The sequence below is a fragment of the Parasteatoda tepidariorum genome, chromosome 8, assembly GCF_982258835.1.
Source record: "Parasteatoda tepidariorum strain Cologne lab strain chromosome 8, Ptep-v5.0, whole genome shotgun sequence".
Taxonomy (NCBI): domain Eukaryota; kingdom Metazoa; phylum Arthropoda; class Arachnida; order Araneae; family Theridiidae; genus Parasteatoda; species Parasteatoda tepidariorum.
Window position 1 is genome coordinate 47,220,480 of NC_141762.1, and position 26,879 is coordinate 47,247,358.

General features: G+C 28.6%; 1 protein-coding gene across 2 annotated transcripts in view; it reads right to left on the reverse strand.

Annotated features, from left to right (window-relative positions):
* LOC107456550 (N-acetylglucosamine transporter UNC93A) overlaps positions 1-26,879 on the reverse strand; it is a 56,684-nt gene that overhangs the window by 18,176 nt on the left and 11,629 nt on the right. For both annotated transcript variants that reach the window (XM_016074443.4, XM_071181436.2), the window contains exon 2: positions 4,639-6,035. In XM_016074443.4, the coding sequence (XP_015929929.1) occupies positions 4,639-5,778 (1,140 nt within the window). In that variant the 5' untranslated portion in view covers positions 5,779-6,035. The remainder of the gene's footprint in view (positions 1-4,638; positions 6,036-26,879) is intronic.

Here is a 26,879-nt window from a genome sequence, read left to right on the forward strand (position 1 = left end):
CAAAATATAAAGTATCTAAACCGTTCATGTGGTAATTTTTTTGCACATTACGGTTTACCGTAAAGTCACGTTTTGAAAATTAGCTTTCTTATTATCACGCATTTAATAAAAGATAAGGAACTGAAAAGTTAATCATAATGATTAACTACGATTTCTAACTACGATTTCAAGATTAACTACGAAGTCCTTTTCGTAGTTAATCTTGAAACATTTCCATTGGAATGCAAAGGTACACGTTACAGATATTTGCTCTGTAATAGAAAGAAAAACATTTCTGCTAAAATGTAAAGGTGCACATTACAGATTGATCTGCTATAGAAAAAAACATTTTTGTTGGAATACAAAAGTACACATTACAGATATTTGCTCAGCAATTGAAAAAACATTTCTGTTGGAATACAAAGGTACGCATTACAGATATTTGCTCAGCAATAAAGGATATCTTAGTACCCCAGAATTTTCAAAATTCGCCAATTATATGATGTTTGTGACGCATGTGCTGTTCTAATGAGTTCCGTAAGTCACCAATGGGAATATAATGAGGAAGTCACTAACAGTGATATTTCAAGCTTAAAAGAACGTGAGGATAGTGGTAGCATTAACGGTGCAGTAATAATATTAATAAGTGTATTAAAATTTGCTTTTTATATACAAAAGAAAGGTAGAAATATTGTCCGTTGCAACGGATTTACAATGCACGAAAGTAATAATTGATTTAGCATTTCTTCTCTTAAATTAAAATATTATTCACTACGAACCAAAGGATAATGCAACAAGAAATTATAATCCAGATATTACGGTGTAACCTCTCAGTAGCGACCACTCTCTGTTCCACAGTAAAATGGTCGTTAATGGAAGTTGATCGTTCTTATTGGTTACTTCCATTAACTTCAAAGTGTTAACTTAGCTACACTATTATTTTCAAGCAATCTAAATTTTACTCAGAGTCAATTTATTGGCACGGAAATGCCACAGTTTTAAGGAGGTCGTATATTTAAGACTTGGTTTCTTAGGAGCTATTTGGCCAATTTCGCACAAATTTTGTATTTCCCCATGTAAAATTGCACTCTTTAAATTTACGTAAAAAAGTGTATACCTTACTATTCAAAATTTTTCGACTATTATAAAATAAAATAATAAAAAGTAATAAATATTTACAAAAAAAATATTTTTTTCGGACCGAGTTATTTTTGAATAAAAGAATTTTATAATTGTGCGCAAAAAAAGCTTCATTTCGCTTAAAAAGTTCTGAGATATAGTGAAATACGCAAAAAGTAAAATTAACATTACGGGGTTCAAATTTTGAATCTCTCTCCCGACCAAACTATTGGGACTATATTTCCCAGTTTGCAGCAGAATGTATTTTTAGGGTCAGAAATTAGATTCCGTTAAAAAATAGTGCGTTTGTTTAGGAAAGTAAGTATTTGTGTCTGATTTCGTAACTGAAAATATAGTCTGCACTAATTATTTAGCATATTTGAGATCACCTCCCCGAGCCTTTACGAATGAGTCCTAGAACGTAAAGATAAGATCAGATCATTAAGTAAAAAGTTACTCAGGGTTCGATTTTTTTTTGTGCATTGTACAATTATGCTGGATCGAGCATCCTACTGCGATTTCGAAGATCCAGATTTCGAATCCTGCCGGCAGCCAATGAAACATATCCCTCATACATTTCTTTCTCCACAACACTTTTGAGATTATGCATTTTTTTTCAAGAATGTACATGCTGTTTGAATTTTGAATAGATGGGGTTTTAAAATTTGAATATTTGTTTCAAAGCTACTTTGTCACATTTTTGTTCAATTTTTAGAAACCTTTTTTTATAGTGTTCAAGTTGATTACATCTCTTTGCAGATGACATTAGAATCGATACACGAATGATATTAATCTATGAAAAGCTATAAATAATAATAAGGTTATCTAAGATGGCAAATTCTAATTATATAATTATTATTAAGTATTTCATGTTTATTTACCGTTGAATAGCAAACAATAATACAAATGAAATAAGTTTCTTTAAATTTAAATAGTCATATACAGGAGAAAAAGATATTTCACATTTCTTAAAAATTAAATTCCACTCTTTACAGGAGACGACTCTTTCGAGAAATTCTTCCGAATACAATTGGTGTTAAATTTAACGATTCGTTGCAAATAATTGAAAAGTCAGAACAATAAGCTTCTTAACGAGGGCAGCAAATCAGCGTAGAAAATTCGACTCTCCGCGTTAATTAACATCATTAACAGTAAGCATGGTGTCACAAAATGTGATTCAATTTAAAGGCATCGCAAATGAAAAAAAAGTTCGTTAACAACCCTTAAAATTGAATACGACTCTTTGCAAATGGCATTAGAACCCATACAATAATTAATTTCATTCTCTTTTAAGCTCTGAAATTGTGTTTTTATTTTTTATTTTAGTTTTGAAAAGATTAGTTTCATTTTCTAAAGTGTCGGGAATGTAAAAGACGGACACTTACTGAAACATCCTTTTCTGCATTCATAAAAGTTTCATTCCTAGAATTTTATCGCTTCGGTGATAAATGAAGAAGAAATAAAGAAACTGATTTATTAAAAAAAAATTTTTGAGAAAAGTTTACATCTATCTGAAGAATATTAAATAGGGAAGCAATTTATTCGAATGTTTTGAACGCTGAATTTGAAAAGATGTCATTCATTTTTTATGACTAGAGAAAACAACGATTGTAATTAAAATATACTTAAAAATTTTATTTTTCATTTCTTTTGACGTATATTCAAAACTTTATACACAGCATATATATTTGGAAAATAAACCTAAGGAGTGGGGTTAATTGGTTAGCATATGAATAAAAAATTTAGAGTATGAATTTTTTTGACCATTACAGTGTCATGAAAATATTGAACGGTTATGAAATGAATCAAATACAGGGTAACTTTTAGTACAGCAGCTAGCTATAAGCTCGGCATATAAGCATATCATAAGGATTGAGAATTACATAGAAACTCACGTAAAGATATGTCAAAATATGCTGCTAGGGACGGCTTTCTTTTAAGGACAAGCTGTTCATGAGCATTTAAAACACTTTTATTTATTTAAATTATCTTAATTTTCAGTTAAATTTACGCTTTCTAGTAATTATAGACGAAAATTGCATTCAAATCGGTCCAAGAATTGTCTTTTTATTGCAATAATATCATTTTGGCACTAACTTGGTGAGTTTGAGACGTTTGTCGCAAAAATATTAACTTATGTAAAATGGCTATTTCTGGACTTGTGTGAATGTAATTTTTGAAAATCATTAGTAGAAAACGTAAAATCAATATAAAATTATGATAATATAGATAATAAAAGTACCGTTTCAAATGCTATTATTTCATAGGTCATAAAAAAAGGCGCCCCTAGTGGTGCACTATCACATTTTCGGATATGGCTTGCAAGGTAATTCTGAATGCTTATGATATATGCCGTACCCTCTCTCCAAATTTTAACTTCTGTACTGAATCACCTCGTTTGTAGACGAGTTTAATTATTTTTGCTGCAGCAAGCTAAAAAATCCAGAATGCAGGTGTTATGTGGCTTAGAAATTTAATTTAAGATAGTTAAGAAATTTAATTTAAGATAGTTAAAAGCTAAAACGTAAAAAGATATCTATGATATATTAAGTGTTTTGTATAAAATACAATGCTTTAAAAATGGTTTAAATTATTAAATTAATATTTTTTGTAACAATATATAAATTATTATTATCTAATTCACAAAAATAATGAATTTTAGAACACATTAACAAAACTATAATTGCAGTATTCCCTCTTGCCTTTTATAGAGGTAGAACTATACATTTTCCGATTGTTAAAACTAAATATTGCGTGATTAAATATTATATAAATCAATCATTTTACTTTCCTAAACCATAATTAAATTGATTATAAAAGATATATATTTTAGTTCTTTGGTTTAAAAGCCTTTTTTTAAAAAAAAAATTTAAATGTATTCAGTAAACACTTCTTTAAAAACAATGTTACATTTATTCTGGTATATTTTTTTGTGATGAGTGTGTTTTTGCAAAAACTCTAAAGATAAATTATACTAATTCTAAGACTGAATTTTTAATTTTTACTTATTTGGAATCATAAACTCTTATGCCTGTTTCTCAGATTTATTTTTAAAAACTAAATATCATCCATCAGCTTATTAAAACTTAATAAATATGAAGTAATAAAAAATACACTTAAGTTATGTGATTTAAGTTAGAAATAAAGACACTTGGTTTTATAAATTGAAAAATAAACCAATATTATATTTATTTTTCTTTGTATCACTGTCTGACGGTAGGCCAAACTCGTCCATAACATTCAATATTAATTTTAAAATTTTTAAATATTTTTTGGAGAGATAAAGACATCATTAAAACTGGAAAAATAGGTATATATTTAATAGAAGTGTTATTGCGTAAAGTTTAAAATTTTCTTATTGTCAGAAAAATGCAAGTAAGCATGCCTAATTCTTTTATCATGCTTATAAAATAAAATTTTTTGATTATGTTTCTGTTTTCAAGTGTTCAGTTGTTTAATTTTTTATAAATAGGTGACAAATTTTCCTATTTCCAAATTTAAGGATAATTTCATATAAACTGCATGCAAAATATATCTTACCCTCGTAAAATCAGCAATCATGAATCCTTGCTCGTAACCAATAAAAATTATCATGGGAAGCATAAGCCGTAGCTGGGGATCTATCAGAGACAGAATAACCTTCCGGAAACTAAGAAGAATAGGTGGTCGCTCCAGTGGATCTTGAGACACGTACAAGTCAAACTTGTCTAGCAGGGTAGTCACAGTAGCCAAACCAAGAAATGCCAAGCCAAGGAAAACTGATATTATCATCAGATAAAGATTAGAGGGTACATAAAACACGTAAGAAGCGGGGCTTCGAAAGATACCGTCCTCAGTGATATGATCCAGAGTGCAAAGACTTGGTCTGGCAACAGTGGCATATAAGGATGGCGACATATGCATGTCCATCATTGGGAAATGTGGTCCACTCGCATGGAATTTGGGATATTGAGGGAGAGTTGAGAAGACATATACATCGCCACCATATCGCAATAAGAGGGCAGTGACTAGATGTCCCCATATTCGACTAGAGTTGTAAAAGAAGTAGAAAAGCCGAAGATACCGCTGCTGAACTTTGTCGCGTATGCCATCCGTTAAATAAGCCATTCTGGATACCAATTGCATCAGAAATGTGGTCTGAGCGCAGAACAAAGGACCAAAAGAGAGACCAAGCAGGACGGCACTTGGCAACAAAGTGTATGCTCTTGGGTAGAAAAATGTAGAAATATAAAGGGCGATGAGAACGAATGCGAGAACGACAGTCCAGTTTGGCGTCATTTTTTGAACAAATATTGGACCGTATAAAGACGAGAATGCTGCCAAACCGTATAAAACACTTAAAGAATGTAATCCGATTATGGTCTCGAGAAATAGAGAACTCTGCAGACTCTGCAGAGCGGATAGTGCGCTGAATGTAAAAACAAACCCTAGTCCTAGCACTATCATGTTTTTCAGCAACTGTCTTTCTGTCTGCACAGATGATATTGATTCTGATGTCGTGAATGCATTGTCTGTACCATAGGTGTGAATGCGATTTTGCCCCAGAGGTTTAATTCGAGTTTGAGCTGTTGCTCTGTTAAAGTGGTATCCTATTTCAACAGGGATGTTTTCTGTGCGGCATTTAGGCCTGGGGCTTAATAGATTTTCGTGAGATTTGGCACTGGAATGAGTTGATGACATGTTGAAAAGCTTGAAAGAGTGGTCTGAGATATAGTTTCTGAATAAGTCACAAGAATATATTAACTATTCAATCTACGTTTGAGCTGTGGTGTTTTCATCAGCATTGTTTGTGCTCCATCTACAAATGTCAACATTTTCAGCTGCATATGACACTTGATTTCTGGCTTTCTTTAAAGAAGATATTTTCCTTTACAGTGGACTTTTTAAAATTCTGAATATTACTTAAATGCTTTTATGATGCTTTTCTTGCATTTAACCTGAAAAACAAAGATAAAAAATTTTGTAGATTATTTAAAAAAAATTTTTATTTAAAATTTATTTAAAAACTTATTTCAAAAGTTAAATTCATTAAAAATATAAAAGGATTTTTAAATATATATATTATAAATGCCAGTAACTTTCAATTTTTTTTGTAAATATAAAGATAAAAAACAAAAATTCTTAAAATTTTGACATCAGAATTTCTATTCCTTTATTTAGTTATAGATCCATAAAAAATATTTATGATAAAAACTTTAAGTTTTTAATTTAATTTTTGTTGATTGGATTGAATGTGCAGTTTGAAGATCCAAGTGCAGGTTAAAACTATGTACCAAACTCATAGTAAAAAGTTGACAATAAATATTTATATAAAGTAGCAAAATAACTTATTTAAAGTAGTAAAACACATATAGAAAAACAGCAAAATTATAAGTAATGTAGTTTTGTCAGAATCTATATGACCCCTTGGCCTACAATAGGCTGTAGTGGAAATGCTTTACTTTATTTTTTTACTTTTCACTCGGTGTTAGGTGAATCATTGGCATAAATCCTTAAAAAATAAATATTAGAAGCCGAAATTACATACAGGAGTAAGTTTAATGTCAATATTCGCACAATCTAGAGAAATAAGTTTCCTGGATGTGGAAGGGAGTGATCGTTTCTAAATGAGGTTACTTTGATTATGAGGAAATAAAAACTAAATTCTGCAATGTATGCGAAATTATGTTAAGAATTATACCTCCTTTCTTGAATGAAAGATTATGTTCATGCAAGAGTTTGCAAATTTGTTTATTTCTAAGGGAAAAAAAAGAATAAATGATGTATTTAACTCCTTTTTTACTGGCGTCGCATGTTATACGACGAAGAGGAAAGTTGCATCATTGAAATTGAATTCCTCGCTACTGAATTCCTCCTGTAAGTCTCTTTAAATCCCGCGATTATTTTTGTATTGTATTGCTAAGACGTAGAGAGCAACTAGTCCCACAATTTTCACAGTGAGATTTCTCGCCTTGAATTGAAATCAAAATCAGTTTGTACTGTCTGTAATTTCGCTTTCATTAGTGTTGTATCACTGCATTAGTGTTAGTGATAAATGTGATTTTCATGCTCTGATGCCAAAGACTGACTGTAAAGCTGTTTTAACTGTAAGGTTCGAAAATTATTTTCCAAAATATATTTTATCTAATTTTAATAATTATTTTGTGGAAATTTTCATCTTAAATAACTTAAAGCAATAGAGTTAATAAATATATTAACACAGTGTATTTTTTTAAAGATAAAGCTTGGCTGCATTGCAGAGAAAACTGAAGATCAGTGAACCGGACAACAAATATTTCCCTACCAATACGTCAAGCAAAAAACTGCTTGCTGACAAAGAAATTTGCATTTGTAAATTTCGGGTAGAACATATATTAATTTTCAGAAATAAAAAAAAATCAAGCGTTTTTCGTAAATTTGAAGAAAAAAAAAATCCGATGAGTGGTAGTTTGTACTGAAAAGTTTAGTATCATTAAATACAGAGCGACTCAAGCATGCCTAAACACTTAGGCCTGTTTTTAGGGTGTTTTTCCAACAGCCATGGATAGAACGGCACATAATTTTGACCCCGGTCAGCAGACCTGGGCAGAACTCGAGGCTATCCCTCTTTCCCAAAATCCACACTAACGACAGTACTTTCAGCTGCGGCAGATTTAACGCAAACCGTGGTGCATATGCAAGCTGGCTGTTCAGGCAGCTGCTAGGATCAAACGCACGATCCTAATTCCCCCAAGTGCTGTGAGCTAGGCCTACGCCACCGGAGCTGTTAAATATATGTCTCACAGATGGTGTTCTGCGCAGTGATGTAAGAGCTAATTAATATTCAGATTCCATAGGATACTGTAACGGTTCGTCATTGTAATAAAAAAATTCACTGTAATATAAAGTGTTTTGTTATAACTTTTTCAACTGACTCGTGTTATATGAATAAACTAAATGTGGATTCAAGATTGAAAGAATGAATAACTATTGCCTCTGAGATTATCGTATTTCATATTTGAGTCTCGGGTCACAGGTTTGAGCCCCACGTTGGATACCAATGTGAAATGCGCCAATCTCGGAATCAATGATTATTCATTCGTAAATCCGCATTTTGTTAACCCATGTAAGATGAGTGAGTTGCATAAATTATAACAAAACGCTTCAAGAAAGAAAAATAAATTTTATAACAATAACGAAGAATGATGTCAACGTTACAGTGTTTCTATGGAATCTGAATACTTATTAACTTTTACATTACTGCACAGAGCGCCGTCTGTGAGACAGATTATTAACAGGAGTGCTCATAAAACACCAAATTATCTCCTGAAAAAAGTACAACTGACATTAAATTATATTCAAGCTGCGTAGAAGCTGGTAGTTAACTAATCATGTAATAAAACTTCTGATGTTATAAAGTAAGTTTACTGAAAGGGAACAAAAACTATGATTAAAAGCCATTATATCTAAACACCATCGTAATATTATCCTAAACCACACCCTTTATTGGAATTCTTTGTTCGCAAAAGGAATATTATTTGATTCCAATAACTAATATCCACTTGCTGCTACAAAAGTCCGATAAAGACATCGATTGGTTCAACAATAAAATCAACGCTTCAAACGCTTATTTGCTCTAGATCTGATACAAATTTTGCTGATGTAATCATGGTTGTTGTCAACGATCGGTAAAAAAAAACTTTCAAAGAAGTTACACGAATGTTTTTTTAAAAAATTTTATTTAAGTTTCAGAACAAAACTTTTGTCGGACATTTGTTTCTGAAAAAATCAATAAAAATGTATTGGCATATCATTTAATAACCTTTTTTGTAAGTGATGTATAAAGAACAAATTTGTATGAAAAAATTGCTACTTTCACTAAGTTTTGCTTTTTGGTTAGCTTTCTGTGCATTTATTTTTATAGATTTTAAAAGCGTTTACATGAATCGACAATGTTAAAAGCTATCGAAAATTATCATATCGCATTTGACTAAATATAATATTGATTATTTCTGAAAGAATTTTTCGTATTTTTATTAGAAGCTTCAGATTCTCAATAAAAGCATTATACATATCAGAAAAAAAAATAGAAAGTTTTAGATAAATTTTTTTTTTTTGATTGGTAGGTTAACAGTTAATTGGCATAAGAGCCAGAAATGGCTATACTTCACCACTCGCTAGGTTAAAGAGTTACACTATCAAAGGATTTAATTATGCACAAAATAAACAAACACAATTGGAACCAAGAATTTTCTTTTTCTTTCAAATTTTGCCTAATAATTTAGTCAACTATTTACCTAGCAAGTATATAAAATATTAATTAAAAAATTCGAAGGTTCTTAAATTATTTTCAGTAATAAATTAAAACAATCAACATATCATTATCGATTCCATAATCAATTCTGTCTGAAGAAAATCTCATAACCGAAACTAATTTTAAAAACTCTTAATTTAAGATTTAAAAAATGTAATTATTTTCAAAAAATAATAATAATAAAAGTAAATGGTAACAATGGATTTTGTTTATCTTTCGAAATTTGATATAATAGTTTAAAAATCACTTAACCAGCAAGAAGTTTGGATGGAAATTAAAATATTAATCAAAATCTTTAAAGGATCTGGAAATATTTTCATAAATAAGACAAAATAAAACAATTTTAAACAGTAAGTCGCTTCCACTTTAAATGTCGTATGGACTTTAGGAATAAATGTTTAAGAAACTAGTCACCAGTCATTATTACAGAGTTCTGGGTTGAAATAAAAATCAAAAAATAGCTTTGAAAATAAAATATTAAAAATTTCGAAAGTTGGAAGAAACTTATTTCAAAGCGCCTTCAGTTAATGAATAAATTCTCTTCTAAGTCACGCAATAAAACCTGAAACCTAACATTAATTCATTCAAAGTACTTTTACATTTAAATAAGAAAGTTTTAGTACTCTAAGAAAGGAAACTGGACATCTGAAGCTTTATTTAGGTTGTTAAATATATTTATATTCTGGTTAAAATAAAAAGAATCTGGAACTTTAGAATGGAGAAAATTATAAATTATCCTTAGAGTTTTCTTTTTCTTCCGAGCTTTAATGATTTTTCAGTTATTATTACTATTTTTTTATCTTTTGTCAAGTCACTGTTTTATTTTAGAAAGTTGGGAACGATATTATAAATTTTAGCTACACTAAGAGGTTTTGAACAATGCAAAACAAAATATGGTATGAATAAATTGAGGAATAAAAATGTTTGAAATTGAGTTAATGAAGTTATTGCATACCGTAAGCTAATGACATTTCCGGTAAATAGAAAAACACAAATATTCTGATAATAAAACCAAAATATACGTTCTTTAAACCATTCATTTGGTAATTTTTTCGTTCATATGATAGCTATTTCGGGAAAATTTGGTTTTCAAAATTGTAGTTTTTATTGCCTTCAAAACTGCAGTGGTTAACAAACAATACAATGCAGAAAATTAAATTTTTAGGAATAAATGATATTCATTCCATGCTCTAAGGTATCACAATAAATTCGACAAATTTTACCAAATTTATCACATTTTATCACATATTATAAAACCATATTTTAAGGAGAAGTTTACAAAAAATCATTATCAAAGCGTTTTGATAAAAATTATCAAGCTTTATGGTGTTCCCATAGAGCCAGAAACACGGTAAATGTTATCATATTCTGGTAGTTTCGACCATTCCTTTTTTCTCAATGAGAAAAGAAAATGAGCCACACTTAAAAACACAATCTTTAAAAGGTTTTTATGTGAATTTTTAGTTGAATTTTTTCAGAAAGATTTTGAACTTGAGAAAGCAAAATAGAAATTTAGTATTATGTCAAAATAAAATATTATTTAAAGTACACTTTAAAAAAAGACGGTAGATGGCTGAACAATAAAACTGATGCATAAAACTATAATGTGGTGCAAGTTTATCACAACCTTTATATGGTGTTAAAGCGGACAATCTTTTCCTCTTGCACTGAACAAAAAAATCGTGAAATCATGTGCGTTAAAAAGCTTTTGCATCGCATTTAATTTATGTTAAGCAGTCCCACAGTAAACTAATCGTAAAGACGTGGTTCCCAGTTGAGATCAGTAAGCGGGTGGGTGATCAGTTTGATCAGCCAGTGTAGGAATCGAGGGTCAGCTAGCTGTATTGATCCTCGTTAAATTATTCTATCGTTTCGACTTCGAGAGTAGGTCATCGGGCTACCTAAGCAGGGGAGCCATCCTTCCTGCAGAGGATCAAAATTGCGATGGCATGTCTTCGGATCATCCTCAGGGATGTTTCCCAGACCGTCTCCAATAGCCTATTGTGCTGCTCCAGTATGATGTAAGTAAAATACATACCTTATATCAACCATAACGATAATTTTATTTTCCATTCTGAAGTGAAATTACGGTCTCTAGGGAAATTTTAGCGGTTACACGGTGAAGTTGAAATAGGGTTAGAGAGAACTGCAAGGTTTGCAAAAACATCTTTTCTTACATTTAAACTTAACGTGAAAGCAATAGAACAATGATTAAATATGCCTGGCAGCACCGTAAAAGAGAGATTTAAATGAAAGGTAGTGGGAAATAAAACTACTTTGTACACAAACCCGTATTGGGACAAATATATTTTTTTAAAAAAAGGGCAGTGTATTACTGATTGTTATAAAAAATGCAAAAAAATAAAAATAAATGAGGTTAGTATCATAAATTTTCAGTTTCATTGATTAAAAGTGAGCACTTCAGTTTATATATTTTTTAAAGAAAAATCTGGAATTATTAGGCTTTATAAAGAGTAGAAGATTAACTACCTGAACAACTAAGTTTTAGTGTAATTGAAAAAGTCATAAATCTCCTTTGACTCGGCATTTTAGCTTCCGAAATATAAAAAATTATCCAGAATTAACGTATGCTTAACAAAACTCTTCACGCTTAATAAAATCTTTATATTGTTTTATTATATTTCAACTTTGCAATAAATTTAGGTTGCAGAAAATTCTAACGGTAAAATGGTTTAACAGTGTGTCTATTCGGTTTAGAAAAAAGAAAAGGGAAGCTTATCTTTACGGGTTTTAAAAATATAAAAAGGGGTTAGTTTTTACACTATTAATAAGTCTGGTTTTATGTTTTTAAAGCTCAATAACTCTAGAATTAACGAATGCTTTACAAAACGCTTAACACTTAACAAAATCACTGTATTATATTTCACCTTGCACTTACTCAGGCTGTGGTAAATTTAAAAATGTAAAATCATTCAACAGTTTCCGATAAAAAGTAAAATTTGATTCTGTGCATCTTTAGAAAATTAAAAAATAATAATGACGGAAAATATTGTTTTTTGGATTATTAAACGAGTACTGCTTTATGATTTAAAATTCATTAGTTTCAGGATTGTTAATAAGCGAGAATTTCTGAAAGCAAACTATTTATTCAGTATAAAGTTGATAATGAGATGTGTTAGTTTTAAAACCCATTCCTGACTTCTGTTCAAAACTTGTATATAAAATAAAACCATTTCGCGAGTTTCAAAATAATTGTAATAAAAATTATTCTCATGCATTGGAAAACACTTTACTGGGCAAATCTGCATACATTAAATCTGAAACAAGTTGCACGTAGATTACTAAGCAACTGTTTCTGAAATATATTACCGGTGAATAATATTCAGAAGGTAATTCATGGCGTTTTATCTGAAATCAACGTAGAGAAATCATTTTTATCCTTCATGGAATACAAATTTGTAATTACCTATGAACTTTTGGAAATTTTCCAATTTTGGAAGCAGAAACTGTAATCTGAAACAAATTTATTTTCTCCTACAAATTTATGTTGTTCTTTAAGGATGCATTTCATTTTAAAGTAAGCTAAAAATGAATTATATCTCTAAACATATTTTTTAAAGTTAGCTTAAAATTTTTTTAAAATTATTCTCTGTAGTTATCATTTTCATTTTTAATTATAAATATAGTTAGAAACATAGTAAATCTTCTAGTTAAGAAGTGAAGATTAAAGCATTTTTACTTGTGGGTTCGGTTAAAATAAGTTATTACAGATTTTAATGAAATGATATTGGAAAATGAGAATTTTTAATTAAATGTGGATTAAAAATATAGGCTTGCTAATAATAATGGCGATAATGACTTGTGATCATGGTTAATTTATGCTTGTAAACTGCCTTTCTTTTATGCAGGTAGGAATGTATTTATATTTTATTTATGCTTGGCATAGAGTTAGAATCTTACTGGTCAAAGGGGCTTAAGAGACCCTTCCTCTCCAGACCGAACTCAATTATCGAAAGGGTGGAGACGGGAGGGAAAAACTCTAAATATGCTTTTAATTTAATTTTGAAAATAAATTGATGATGGGTGTTTCCCCTATATAGAACTATTCTTCGGAGCATGTAAAATATAAGGCCGTCACACAATTAGAATTTGAACTAAAGCTTGCAATATTTTAGATTCTGTCTTAAACTTTTCCCCCAAAATTATACAAATACAGTGCTACAATCAGCAGTTTTTAAAAGATATTTAAATAGTAAGCAGTTATTAGTTTTTAGAATTTTGATAAATATCTTTATTTTAAAAAAATTAACGTTAAAGGATAATATCTAGCTTCCTTCAAATTGCTTTTTTTATCAATTTAAGATGCAATAAGATTAGATTTTTTTAAGAAATCTAAAAACTGAGAAAAGCATTGTTTTAAATTACCAAATCTCACATAATTTTATTGCTTTGAAATTTAGAGAAAAAACTCATAGAATTTTCAAAAATTATCCGGTGCTATTTCTTTTAATCTAATAAAGTGACCCCATTTATTTTCGATTTTTTAAGGTATTGTGCTGGTCAATAATACCCATATCATCAAAAGTTTGTCAAGCACAAAAAAAAGAAGAAAAAAATCGAGAAAGCACAAATTAAAAATTTAACCTAAAATTCAAGATGGCGAGGGTAGAGGGCTCTTAGAATATGGAAAGGAGAAGATAAGTAACTGCTAGGTGAGGTGTTCTGTATCAGAAAAAGAACTTAAAGGGTTATCAACCTGCTCAGATATAGTAGAGCATTATATGTATTAAGATCCAGCTAGTACATATAAAAAAAAAGAGACAATTAGGAGATGCATCACCTGCGAACCCGTTGTTGAACAACTCTGCATGCCTGGTTACATACGATGTCTCCAATCAACCAATATTTTATTCTCCCTTTTTATGTCAAAATAAGTTAGCAGATTTAATCAACATGAATGATATAAATGTATTCTCAAAGAAATATCTTAATTAACAGTTAGTACTATTTATAAATAGTACAAAAATGCAGAACAAACCAACAATAAATAAAAAATGGAAAATTTTTCATCACCTCTCAAACCACAGTAGTAATTGGGAGGAAAGAAGGGGGAAAACCAGTTTTTAAAATTTCTAAGCTGTACCTCTAAATGTTGCCTTTTCCTTTATACGCAGGGCCCGCACCAATCATTAGGGGATTGGTTTACATATTATGATTATCAAAGCCGACTTTCATCTCCTATGTATATTCTTTGCCTTAAGGATGTTATTCAAAAATAATGCAAGTATTAACGTGATAAAACATAACTTATTTGTGAATTGATACGAACGCCTTAAAATATTATTTATTTTTCTGTTTTGGGAAGTATATTGTCGCTATTGTAGATCTTCTTGTTCACTGTTTTAAAAACGTAATGGCATAACTAAATTAAAAGTTCTCAACTTAAGGCGTAGATAAGTTCTAAATTTGCAGTGCTTTACTTATTGTATGAACTAAATAAATGTCTTTAAAAAAATAAATATTAGGTATTGGAAGAAAAAGACTGGATTTCTGTTTTTTTACTATGCCATTTGATTAGTAATAATATTGATAATAATGTTATTATTATCATTCATTACAATAATAATAACGATATGATAATAAGAGAACCATATATTGTTATCATTCATTATAATAACAACAACCATAAGGACAACAAGAATAAAAACTTCTAACAAAACAATCATTCTGAACATTAAATCCTGTTTACACAAGAATGAATATTAAAATCGATTTCCTTGGATTAAATATTTTCCTTTAATAATGTTCAGACATTTTATCAAGCTTATTTTACTTATATTTTATTATTTTTGAAATTTTAATAATTTGAAAGGAAACTTAAGGGTTTTTGTTTTACTGACACTTAAAAGGCTGAACACAAAATTCCAGACTATATTGAGAGCAAGATGTTAAAACACAGATCGATTATTTTTCCATTTTTTATTCAAATTAAGTGAATATAAACTTAAAAATTAACACCACGATTATTGCTTGATTACCTGATTACTAACACTTCTATAAGAAAGACAAAATTAGTTCTGATTTATACCTCAAATAAAAAAATCCTAAAATATTTCTGACAAATCGACGACGAAACCACTCACGCACACAGAATAATTTGTTTATAGATTAAATCTTGATAATGCTTGCTAACATATAATTATGTTAATTTCAAATTTATTTTGATGGTATGGTAATATCCATCATCTTAAAGTAATTTAGCTTTTTTCTATTACTTTCCTTTTCTTTCATTTCATTTTAGAGCTCTATGCTTCAAAGGATAGGGCTTTTTTCTTCGATTAGCCTCCTTTAAGAAAAGAATAGAAACAAAACAAAAATGACTCCCATGTCATTTTCATCAAAAAAAAAAAAAAAAAAAAATATCGATCATTTCCCCACATGACGGAAACTTCACTGGAGCGCTTAGTGCTACAAATGATCTCAATCGAGATTGGTCGGCGCCCGGCTTGCTATTAGTGCTTAGAGTTGATTTTCAACCTCTCACTGGCAGGTCGTTATCGGAAAGAAACTAAGGAGCGTTGTCATTGGCAGAAGGCAGCAGTTGTGCAGGAATGATGAACGGCTCACTATAGTCGTTCTCCATGCCTTATTAGAAGTCATGTTTCATACTTTATCACGTTTCCGCCTTTTTCTCCTCTTCCACAAAGCACATCATGAAAGATCTTTCTAGAACAATTGCATCGCCCTTTGAGACCGCCTGTTTGCTTATCCAGTTTCTCGTCCAACGACAATATAATGAAAGCATGAAATGGAAGATATTTAATATGTATTGTATAGATGAGATATTGGGTAGGTATTTAGCGTCTTTTGATTTCAAAATCCTTCCATTCTGTGAACATTCCTTTTCAAGAGAAATGAAAATACCTTTGTACAGACGTTATTAAATTTTACCCCCATTCCATCAGGGAAATAGGAAAACTTGTCAATAAAGGCAAAGCTTAAACCATATTCGTCTTAAGATTAAATGCCTAATTTTCAAATCCTTTAAATAGTTTTAGCTTAGGGACTTATGTTTTATGTTTAGAGAGTAGAATTAACTTACAGCATCAACTCCAGAAAATAATTCTTTACAGGTTATTTAGTTTGGTATATAAATGTTCATTAGAAACTTCTTCTTTGCTTTCCAATGTTGAATTATAAACCATGGTGGCTCATAGGATGGAGCACGTGCCTCCTATTCAGAGACTTAGGTTTGAATCCCAGTATTACAAATTCCGCGCCCGGCTCGCGCCGTCCACAGTGCTAATATAAAAAATCCTCAGTGAAGACGGATAACTGGTTAGAATCCCTTGCGATCAGGCTAAGAGTGGGAGATTTTCCTGGTTCTCCTCTTCTTGTAATTCTAAATGCTGGTCAGTTCCACCAAAAATCCCTTCAAGAAGGCAAATTTCTCTCAATACTTGATCCAGGAGTTCCCTTGTCTTCTAGATTGGGTTCAAAATTACAAGGTTACTGAGTTGAACATTGGTAGTCGTAAACTCAAAAATTGGGTTAGCTGTTCAACAATGGCTATAAATGAATAAATGTTAAAGCATAGGAAAACTCTAAATTCAAAAATGTCAGTGCTTATGTGTTAAAAGACTATTAAGACCTGGGGCTAAGATAGTACTTGGCATTGCTAAAATGACAAGTGATAATTTGCCGATGTAATACGAAAATCAATAGCCGTTGCTCCCTCTTGCAGTACTAAAAGGAAACAGTAGATATGAGTAGTTACTGTAGATTGTTACTGTAGTTACTACAGATACTGTAGATATGAGTAGTTTACACTCTATTATTTATAATATCAAATATTTATTTATGTCTGCACGATTATATGATTGAAATATTATATTTATAGCATGAAAGAATGTATATTTATAGCATGAAAGAAGTATAGCACTTCCCCACAAGTGATTTTGAATGCAAGTAGTTTTAATTATGCTTTTTTTTTCTTGAATCATTTCAGCAAATGTTATTGAATGAAGATAAAATGCGTTTGGAATAAAGATAGAATTACTTATTGTGTTATTCCATTATTAGTAAAAATTATTTTTTACTCCTGTTTAAATTACGTCATCCGATAAATCTTACGATAAAAAGAAAAGAAAAAAAATCGAAATTAAAAACGCTTTATCATATTTATTCTTTCACTTGTTTAAAAGGATTAATGAGGCATGCCATCTATATAAATAAGAAATTTATTCAGTATAAAATGTGAAAAAAGGAAACTGGTGCGAAATTTTTGTATTTAGAACAAATAGTAATTTACTTTATAAAATGTACTTTTTCCCTCATTAAAAATCGATATCCTTAACGAATTAACATGTATGCCTTTATAGAATTATACAGTTAAAATAAACTAAATAACCAAATGATTACTGTGGACCTCATAAATCAAAATCAAAATAATAAAAGAAAATAATAGTTTCTAAATAATAGTTTGAATCCGTTGAATCGAGAGAGTTGTCTTGTCGCACTTTGAAAAAAATATGTCACTTTTGAGACGAGCTGCAGCATTAGAGCTGTAGTATATAAACGCTTTATTTTTTTTCTCTGTGGTTAAATCCAATAAGTCATGATATAAATTGATTCATAGGATAATTTAAAAGCTTTGCAAAACTGGCAACAGGACTCAAATCTATCACCTGTCAGAACATTCAGCTTGTAAAGGCAAATTTATTTAAACAGCTTTAAATGCTTCGCTCGCTGATCGCTTTGTTCATTAAAACCCATGATTATCAATATTATTTTTCGTTTCAATGCAGAAACTTTGATCAAAAACAAGAATTATACACTATAACACTTACTTTCTGTTATAATTATCAATGGTCAGCCTAACGTGATAAATATCTTCTTATCCAGGTAACTGTGTAATCTATTCAGTTAATAATGAGTACTGTATTGGTAATAATTTGTTTCCGTGTAAAAATTTTTGATCGATATTAGTCCGTTTTGTCTTTAAGCGGTGAAGAGAATCAAGAAATCCTCTTCACATTTAATCCCCCTGCTCATATAGATTTAGTATAAGATAAAAAGTTGCCCAAAATAATATGTTTCATATGATGCTCGTAACAGGATTCTATTCCTGGATTAATTAATAACTGAATAATTGATAACTAAATTAAACCACTGAATCCTAAGATGTTTTAAAGCATGTTAAATAACAGAAAGACTGTAGAGTTGTTGGCATTATATGATGTAGAAATCAATGAAAAATGATTTCAAGGCTTTTTTATTTCAATCTTATTTCCTTTTTATCTCATGACCACAGAAAATCACATTGATAAGGAGTTGCAACCTTTTTTTAGAAATTCACAAACAAAATTTTAAGAGAAAATCATCTTCAAATGTGCAGTTTTACAAAAATTATAACAACGTTTTTTAAAGGAAATCATAATTTTTTTTATCAAATCGCAGATATTGCATCTTAGCTCATAAAATTCTAATTATATGGTATAAAACTATTCAGGCTAAAAAAAAAAATTTGTGCTGATTTTACATGCTATTAAAACTCGCTTTGAAGGATTCAGAAGAGGAAATTAAAATACGATGAGTCAAAAATAGTTCATTTTTAGTTTTGTCTGTTTTTATATTCCTATCAAATTTAATGAAGAGTATCACATATAAGTAACTATATGACCAATGATTTTATAAAAATAATTTTTTTAACTACATTAAGCAAATGCCCTGCGTGTGTAAGGTATTGACAATGTTAAGAAAATAATAATCTGCGTAAGATTACTGCACTTTTCTTTTCATTTACGTCTAGCCTTTTAAGCGAGAAAAGAGCCAAGAATATTCCTTTTGCTTACTGTTTTAATATCACAGCTTTTAGTTTAATTCTCCCGACCTTCTAGAGGATATGTTTCTTCTGGAAGAGCTTTATTTCTGTTCATTTGAGTTAAAAAATGTAATAACTGTGATAAATGAAAAGGGCTAAGGAGCGTTTATTTTTAGTTCATTATTAGCCTGCGATGCTTGACAAAAAAATTGAATAATTGTTTAAAGTAACCACAGATAAGTGCTACTTGTTTTGTAAAATTTTATAGAATCACATTTCAAATACTTGTTTCGTTTAATAAACTTTTGAGTAGTTTAATGTCTTAGTAGTATTCTTCCTAAAACGTAAATTTTCTTTTATAAGAAAATAAATTTAAGTATCTATTTAGCAAAAAGAATTTGACAAAAAATGTTTGTTTTAAAACGTAAATATCTCTTTATTCTACATTTTCAAGGAAAAAAAACTGTCTCTTACAGTTCTTAAAAAAACACAACATATTAATTATATACAAGACTAACTTTTAAATATCTTAAAATGTAACTATTTAAACACGTAATAAAATAAAACGAAAATCAATAATCTTTCTGACAATTATAATTATTAATTAGATTGACAATACGTCTCTTTCTTAATCTTTAATTCATCCTTTACAACGAAAAATCCTTAAAACTGTCAAAAGAACTATTTAATCACTCCAGTACTAAGTCGAAATTTAAACAAAGTTAGACGATCCGCTTATTTTCAGGTATAAGATTATGTGGCTGAAAAAAGCTGCACATTTAATGCTAATAGTTTTCACTAAGTTACTACGTTACAAAAAAAACCCTTCAATTTTAATATAAATTAGCTTAAAAATAATTACGTTAAAATTATTTTGAATATATCAAAACACTTCTTAACTTTTCTCGAGAAATGCGCAAAATTTATATTGTTTTACCAAAGTAATGAGAAGTGTAAATATAAGAAAAAAATGTCAATACAAGCAATTTAATTACCCCAAAACTAATTCAAAACTAAAATAAAGCACATATTTAGGCATGTTAAATCTTGACAACAGTGCGATTATATTTCTACTGCTAGTAGTCCCTGCTAACTAAATCTCGCAGCAGGAGAAAAAAGTCAGCTTTGCCGTAAAATTCATAAAAAAATTATAATGACAATATCAAAATTATTTTGAGATCTGAATGTTCCTTAAACATCTGGAAATGTTCAATATTTCATAGCATTTTCTGTTAAGTTGTTACAGTTAAGACAACGGTAAAAAAACCCTGTTATTTATTTAATTATTTCGCTTATTTTAAAGTCAGATAAGATTTACACGCTTGTTTTATTTAATGAACAACACAATCTTCAAAACAATAGAAAGCTATTTAACTTCCTGGTCTTCAACTTTAAAACGATCACAGATCATTCTTTAAGACAAACGCATTTTTACAAACCATAAGTTTAAATTTTCTAGCCCAACGAATCAAACATTTCTCGCCAAAATCAAATTATTCCCAACAGCCAACCGAAAAGTTAAATACAATTAAGAAGAGTATTTAAACTCACCAGAACTTAAATGTTAATCACGGTTTAAAATTCTAGGCAGGAAGATGGCTAAAAGATAAATGAAATCATCAAGTTCTCATCAGATAGTTCTAAAGAGAAGAATCTTTGACCGAGACCGCCAGAAAAATTTAATCAATGTGTTACGATGCGGCTCGAATTCGTTAATCAAGGTTTCATTAAGTTTCAGGTCGTAGTTCTATTAAATATTGCCTTCCCCTTTACCAAGATTTCGTGGTTATTTTCGTGATAATCCGGCCTCTCCGGGAAATACTTGGTGGGCAAAGATTTTCCGATAAACGATTTCATTATCTCATTCATTTTCCTGCTGAGAGTGATTAAGAAGTTATGGTTTCCTTTTGTTAAGAGAAACCTCGTTGATGCTAGTTATTGAAGCAAGATTAATTCCAGAAGACAGGGCAATTTTATTTCCGAGATATTCTTGAGATAGACTTGTTATTTACTGGGCTTTGATGTTATAAGCAAGATTAATCTGTGAGAAGTCTTTAGTAAATGTCTTGGAGTCCGCTCGAATAAGAGTTCTAAAAAGAAAGTGTTGAATCTTGATTTTGGTTTATTAAGAGATGTAGAGTTGAGTAAGAAAGAGTGTGTGCATCAATCTATGTACTGAAAATCTAGATATCATAATCTAGGTAGTAGAGAAATCTGGAAAACCCCTTTTATATTGCAAGTATATATATATATATATATATATATATATATATATATATATATATATATATATATATATATATATATATATATATATATATATATATATATATATATATATATATATCAAAAAATGTCTAATTTATATAAGTGATAAAAATCTGTAAATCGCACGTAAGGTAAAAAAAAACCCTGAAGGACATAAAGGGAAGTAAGTTTGCAAAGTAATAAGTAACCTGGACCAGGCTAGGTTGGGTACCTTTGAGAGAAAGGTCTTGAAAAGTATTTTTGGAGGAATTTCAAAAAAAATGGTGTGTGACTTAGAAGATCAAATCTAGAGCTTTATCACTCATATAATGAACCTGATATTATTAACTTTATTAAAAGACACAGAATAAAATGGGCAGGCCACGTTATCAGAACGGACGAAGACCGTACCACAAAAAGAATTTTCAATTCCAGACCAGTTGGCACACGAAAAAGAGGCTGTCCAAGTTTGAGATGGATTGATGGCCTAGAAAAAGACCTTTTGATCTTAAAAGCTAAAAAATGAAAAACGCTAGCAGGAAAAAGGTTAGCATGGAAAAACCTTCTTGAGAAGGCCAAGAACCACTCTGGTCTGTCAAGCCATTGATGATGAAGATGAAGTTTGCAAAAAAACTGGTACTTTAAACTTCCCATATGAGCAAAATCAGAAAAAAATCGGATATGTTTAACATTATAAAGCGAATCACAGCAAACCTGAGCTTTGATCACAGACCGTATTTACCAGATGTAACTCCATGATATTTTTTACGGTACTTTAATTAATAAACGAATATTAATAAGTTTATATAAGAGTTTTTTAGAGTCTATGTAGGAAATGGATATTAAAACAGTAGACATACTAAAGAAGATGATAATGGTGAAGGGCCGTAATGGGGATGTATTTTGAAGGAGATAAAAATGATTCGAATGCGTCTTAAAGTTCTGCCATTTAATGGCTATTTCGTCATATTGTGGTCTGTCATATTATTAGTATTTTCCAATTAAAAGTCTAGTGGTTGACAAAAAGGTTAATAAAAATTAAATAAATTAAGCACTTATTGGTTTATTACTTGGAGCTGGTCTAGTCTGAAATTGATAAAGAGTTTCTAGAACTTTCTTAATTATCTTAGCTTAAACATGTGAAAACATGCTTAAAATATTTATAACCTGAATCAAATATATATATATATATATATGGGTCATTCTCACGAAAACTGTCATTTTTAAGTTCATAAAATCCCAAAAAAGTAAAGTGAATAAAAAGCTCTGAAACTTTTTATATTAATAGAAATATGTAATGGCATTATAAAGAAAGTATATATCCTATAAATTATACTTAATATTTAAATTAATTAATTTTTTAAATAATTTTTTAAATAATTAATTTATAATTAATTAATTTATAATAATTAATAATTAATTAATTTAATAAATTAATTAATGAAATAAATAAATTAATTTAATAAATTAATTTATTAATTTTTCAATTTATTTTTCAAATTAATTAATAAGTAAATTAATTATTTTCACTATTTAAAAAGTGAGGGAATGACACTAATAGTGAGGGAATGATATTTTATTTTAATACATGTTTTTATCTAAGTTAGATCTACCTGAAGTTTGAAAATTATAACATACTAAGTATATCTAATATTTATTATAATTTAGTCTTATATATTTAATAGTTTTTACAGGTTTGGGAAATAAAATTGGCTGGCACGATTGAACAAAAAAAAATTTGATAATATACTCATCTTGAATCATTCCCTCACTTTATACACTAGTGAGGGAATGACGAATTCAATAAAATTTAAAAATAACAGTTAGGCCTAATTAATTTCTGAAGTCAATCGCTTACAATTATATTCATACAAGAAAGCAACATATAATTATCCACTTTCTCGATGAAGTTGTATTTTATTTTACTCTAAAAAATGACATGAGGGAATGACGAATGTAAAAAATTTTACCTGGTTTGATTCATTCAAATTTATTCCACAGCAAAGCTTCTTTAAGTTGAAGATGGAAACATACTGCAATTTTGTTCTATGATGCCAGTTGTTAACTCCTGAATTTTTTATTAAAATATTTTTATTCTAAGAAGATTGCAGGTGATAAGAACATTGTTGTGAGGGAATGACGCGAAACACTGGGGACAAAGTTTAAAATAGTGCTGTGTTAATATTTTTATCAGAAGTTAAATTTAAAATTGATTTCCTGAATTCTATATTTCAGTATTCTGAAATAAAAAACACGAATTTGTTAAAATAAAATTTTTATTTCAGAAACAATTTTTTTCTTTTTTTAAATCAGCAGTGGGGACAAGAGAGGGAATGACATATTGGTATATTTTAATATATATACATATTTTATACATCCACCGATTAAAATCATTGTTGAAATGTTGAAATCAGAAAATTAACTCTTGTGTATCAAGCAATTTTCATAATTATTTTAAAATTCTTTGCATTTTAACATAGACATGTACAATATTTATTTAAAATTGCAATTTGTTTAATCAAAAATTCTGTCAAGATTCAAAGAAAATTTCTGAATAATAAATGTAAACTGAAATATATCTTTCTCTTAACAATTTTGTATTTGAATAACAGGAATATTAAATACTCTTTTACGGAGAGAAATGTCACAAATGCTAAGATTTAATATTTTTCTCGTTACATATTCTTAATCTAATTAAGAAATCGCAAGACATTTCATAAACATGACAATTTGTTTTAAATGCAAACTGACAGGAATTTTTATGTTTTGCATCTTATTTCTCATCTAATTATAATTATCAGGTCAACTTGGTAGTATAACATTTCTTATGCATTTAAACAAATGCATCTAAATCAGCATATAAAATTAGGTAATTATTTTTAAGAATTGCATATCATAGAAACGCAGTTAAATTTGAATTCGGATCTGAAAGTCAAATATAATTTTAAAAACAATGATTAATTACGCTATACATGCAATAAAAATAGCTTATGAAACTTTGTAATTATTCGTTAAAATAGAAAAGTAAGCAATTGATTGGTTTTCTGTAATTCAGCACATTTTAAGGAATTTTTATTTGATAAAAGTAATTATTAAAAAAATTTAATGCGTTCTGTTTAAAATATGGCTTATTAAAATGTATTTTTATGCTTGATTATTTGATTTGTAAAATTAAAAACTGTCAATTATGCATTCGAAAAAAAAAACAGTGAAGAGGGGAAAAGTAAAGAACATAATTTAAATATGTAAGTTAATAATTGATGGAGTTTTTTTTAAAAAGAAAGTATCTCTCCGTTTCAGCAATTTCTGCAATTTTATTTTATTAAGAGTATTATGGTTGGAAAAGAATTAAATACTTTCTGTTTTAAATCATATCGTAACTTGCATATTTTTAATCTTGATTATTTGATTTATAAAATTAAAAACTGTCAATTATGCATCTGATTAAAAAAGCGAAGATGGGGAAATTGAAAAAAAAAAATCTTAAATATATATGTTTGTAATTTTTTTTGTTGCTTTAAATGGAATAGTAACATACATATTTATTTTTGATAATTTAATTTATAAAATTAAACCTTGTCTGTATTGCACTTTACTAAAATTTGCGAGTTGCGAAAAATAGTGTAGAAGGAAAATGAAGAGGTGGAAAATAAAGAATAGAATTTAAATATGAAAATTAATAATTGATTGATATATTTTAATTAGAATATTGTTTATACTATTTTAAATAATTTAAAATGTAGTGTATATAAATGTAAAAAAATGTATTGTATGTAAATGTAAAAATGAATTGTATTTAAACGTAAAAAATGTTTGTAAATGTATGGTATAAATGTATTAATGTATTTTTAAATGTTTTGTTTTCTAATTAGTTTATTATTTAACCTTTCAGAAATTTCAATTTAATAAAAGCATTTAGTTTTTAAAAGTAAATAATATTTATTTTAATTGCGCATTAATGTTCATAAATATTTTTGATTGGTTTATAAAGTTAAAACGCGCCAATTTGACTTAAAGTGATAAGTGTATTTAGTTTATTATGTAGTTTGCTTCATTATCACTGTCTTAAGCGTACGTTTTTAAAACCCTTATCAAAAATAAAGTCAGAAGAATAGAACAATTTCGGAGTAAAAAATTTATCTTTAAGTGAGAAACGAATAAAACCGATACCGAAATTTCAGAAATTACTATTGATGAAAGCAGAGTCAAAGCATCTAAGTTTGTTTGGTTAGCGGAAAAAAAAACTTACATGCGTTTATTGTAATTTACTCAAAACTCATGCAGCATGATATATATTAAATCGTATTGGTTCAGCTTCATTTATGTAGAATAATTATATTCGAACATTATCTTGCAAGGTATTAAAAAATAGATAGCATTAAAAATTTGTTTTTGGAAAGTGGAAGTGGAAAAAATAACAGGAAAGAATATAGGAATTTGAACGATATCACACGCAATGCAACTTACGATAGAATAGAATAAAATAGAATAGATTAAAATAGAATAGAAAAAAATAGAATAGAATAAAATAGAATAGAATAAAATAGAATAGAATAAAATAGAATAGAATAGAATAGAATAGAATAGAATAGAATAGAATAGAATAAAATAGAATAGAATAGAACAAAATAGAATAGAACAAAATAGAATAGAACAAAATAGAATAGAACAAAATAGAATAGAACAAAATAGAATAGAATAAAATAGAATAGAATAAAATAGAATAGACTAAAATAGAATAGAATAAAATAGAATGGAATAGAATACTGTGCAGGCTGAATAAAGAAGGGTTTTGTTGCTTAAATTTTTCCCGTTCAAATAATTTCTTAATAAAGTTTTTAATTTATAGATTTTGTTGCAACAAAAAACATAAATATATAAGTTTACAAAAAACATGATTAAAACCTAAAAACACTTATTGCTAGGCCTATAAAAACAGAAATAAGAAAATATGTTGACAAAATATTAACAAAATATGTTCATTTGCAATTGTTGAACGCAATGTATTCGTTCGCAGAAACGTATCTCTATTTTTACCGGTTGTAGTTTTACTAGAATAAGCTGAGTGGACTTAAAATTGATGTTTTAATAATTTATTTTAAACGCATATGCAAATATTCCAATTAACTTATATTGATCTATAAACTAATTATTGTAATTTTATATATATTGCCTACATAGCACACAAATTATACGATTTCTTTTTGATAAAGAAATTTAAGTCAAGACTTTCTTTTTCTCTTATTAAACACGTGTCAAGTTTTAATTTCCCTTTATTAGTTCTAATGAACTATCTAGTATATTATTACAAAATGTCATTAAAAAGAATTGAAAAATTTAACAATTTACGATTTTAACAAAATAAAAATAATCGCAATAGTCTTAGGTGGAAAAATGTTTCCAGCAGTTAACACTTTAATACGAATTAAATAAAGTTAAATCACTATTAAACAGTTATTTTTCGAAAAAAAGTCTAGT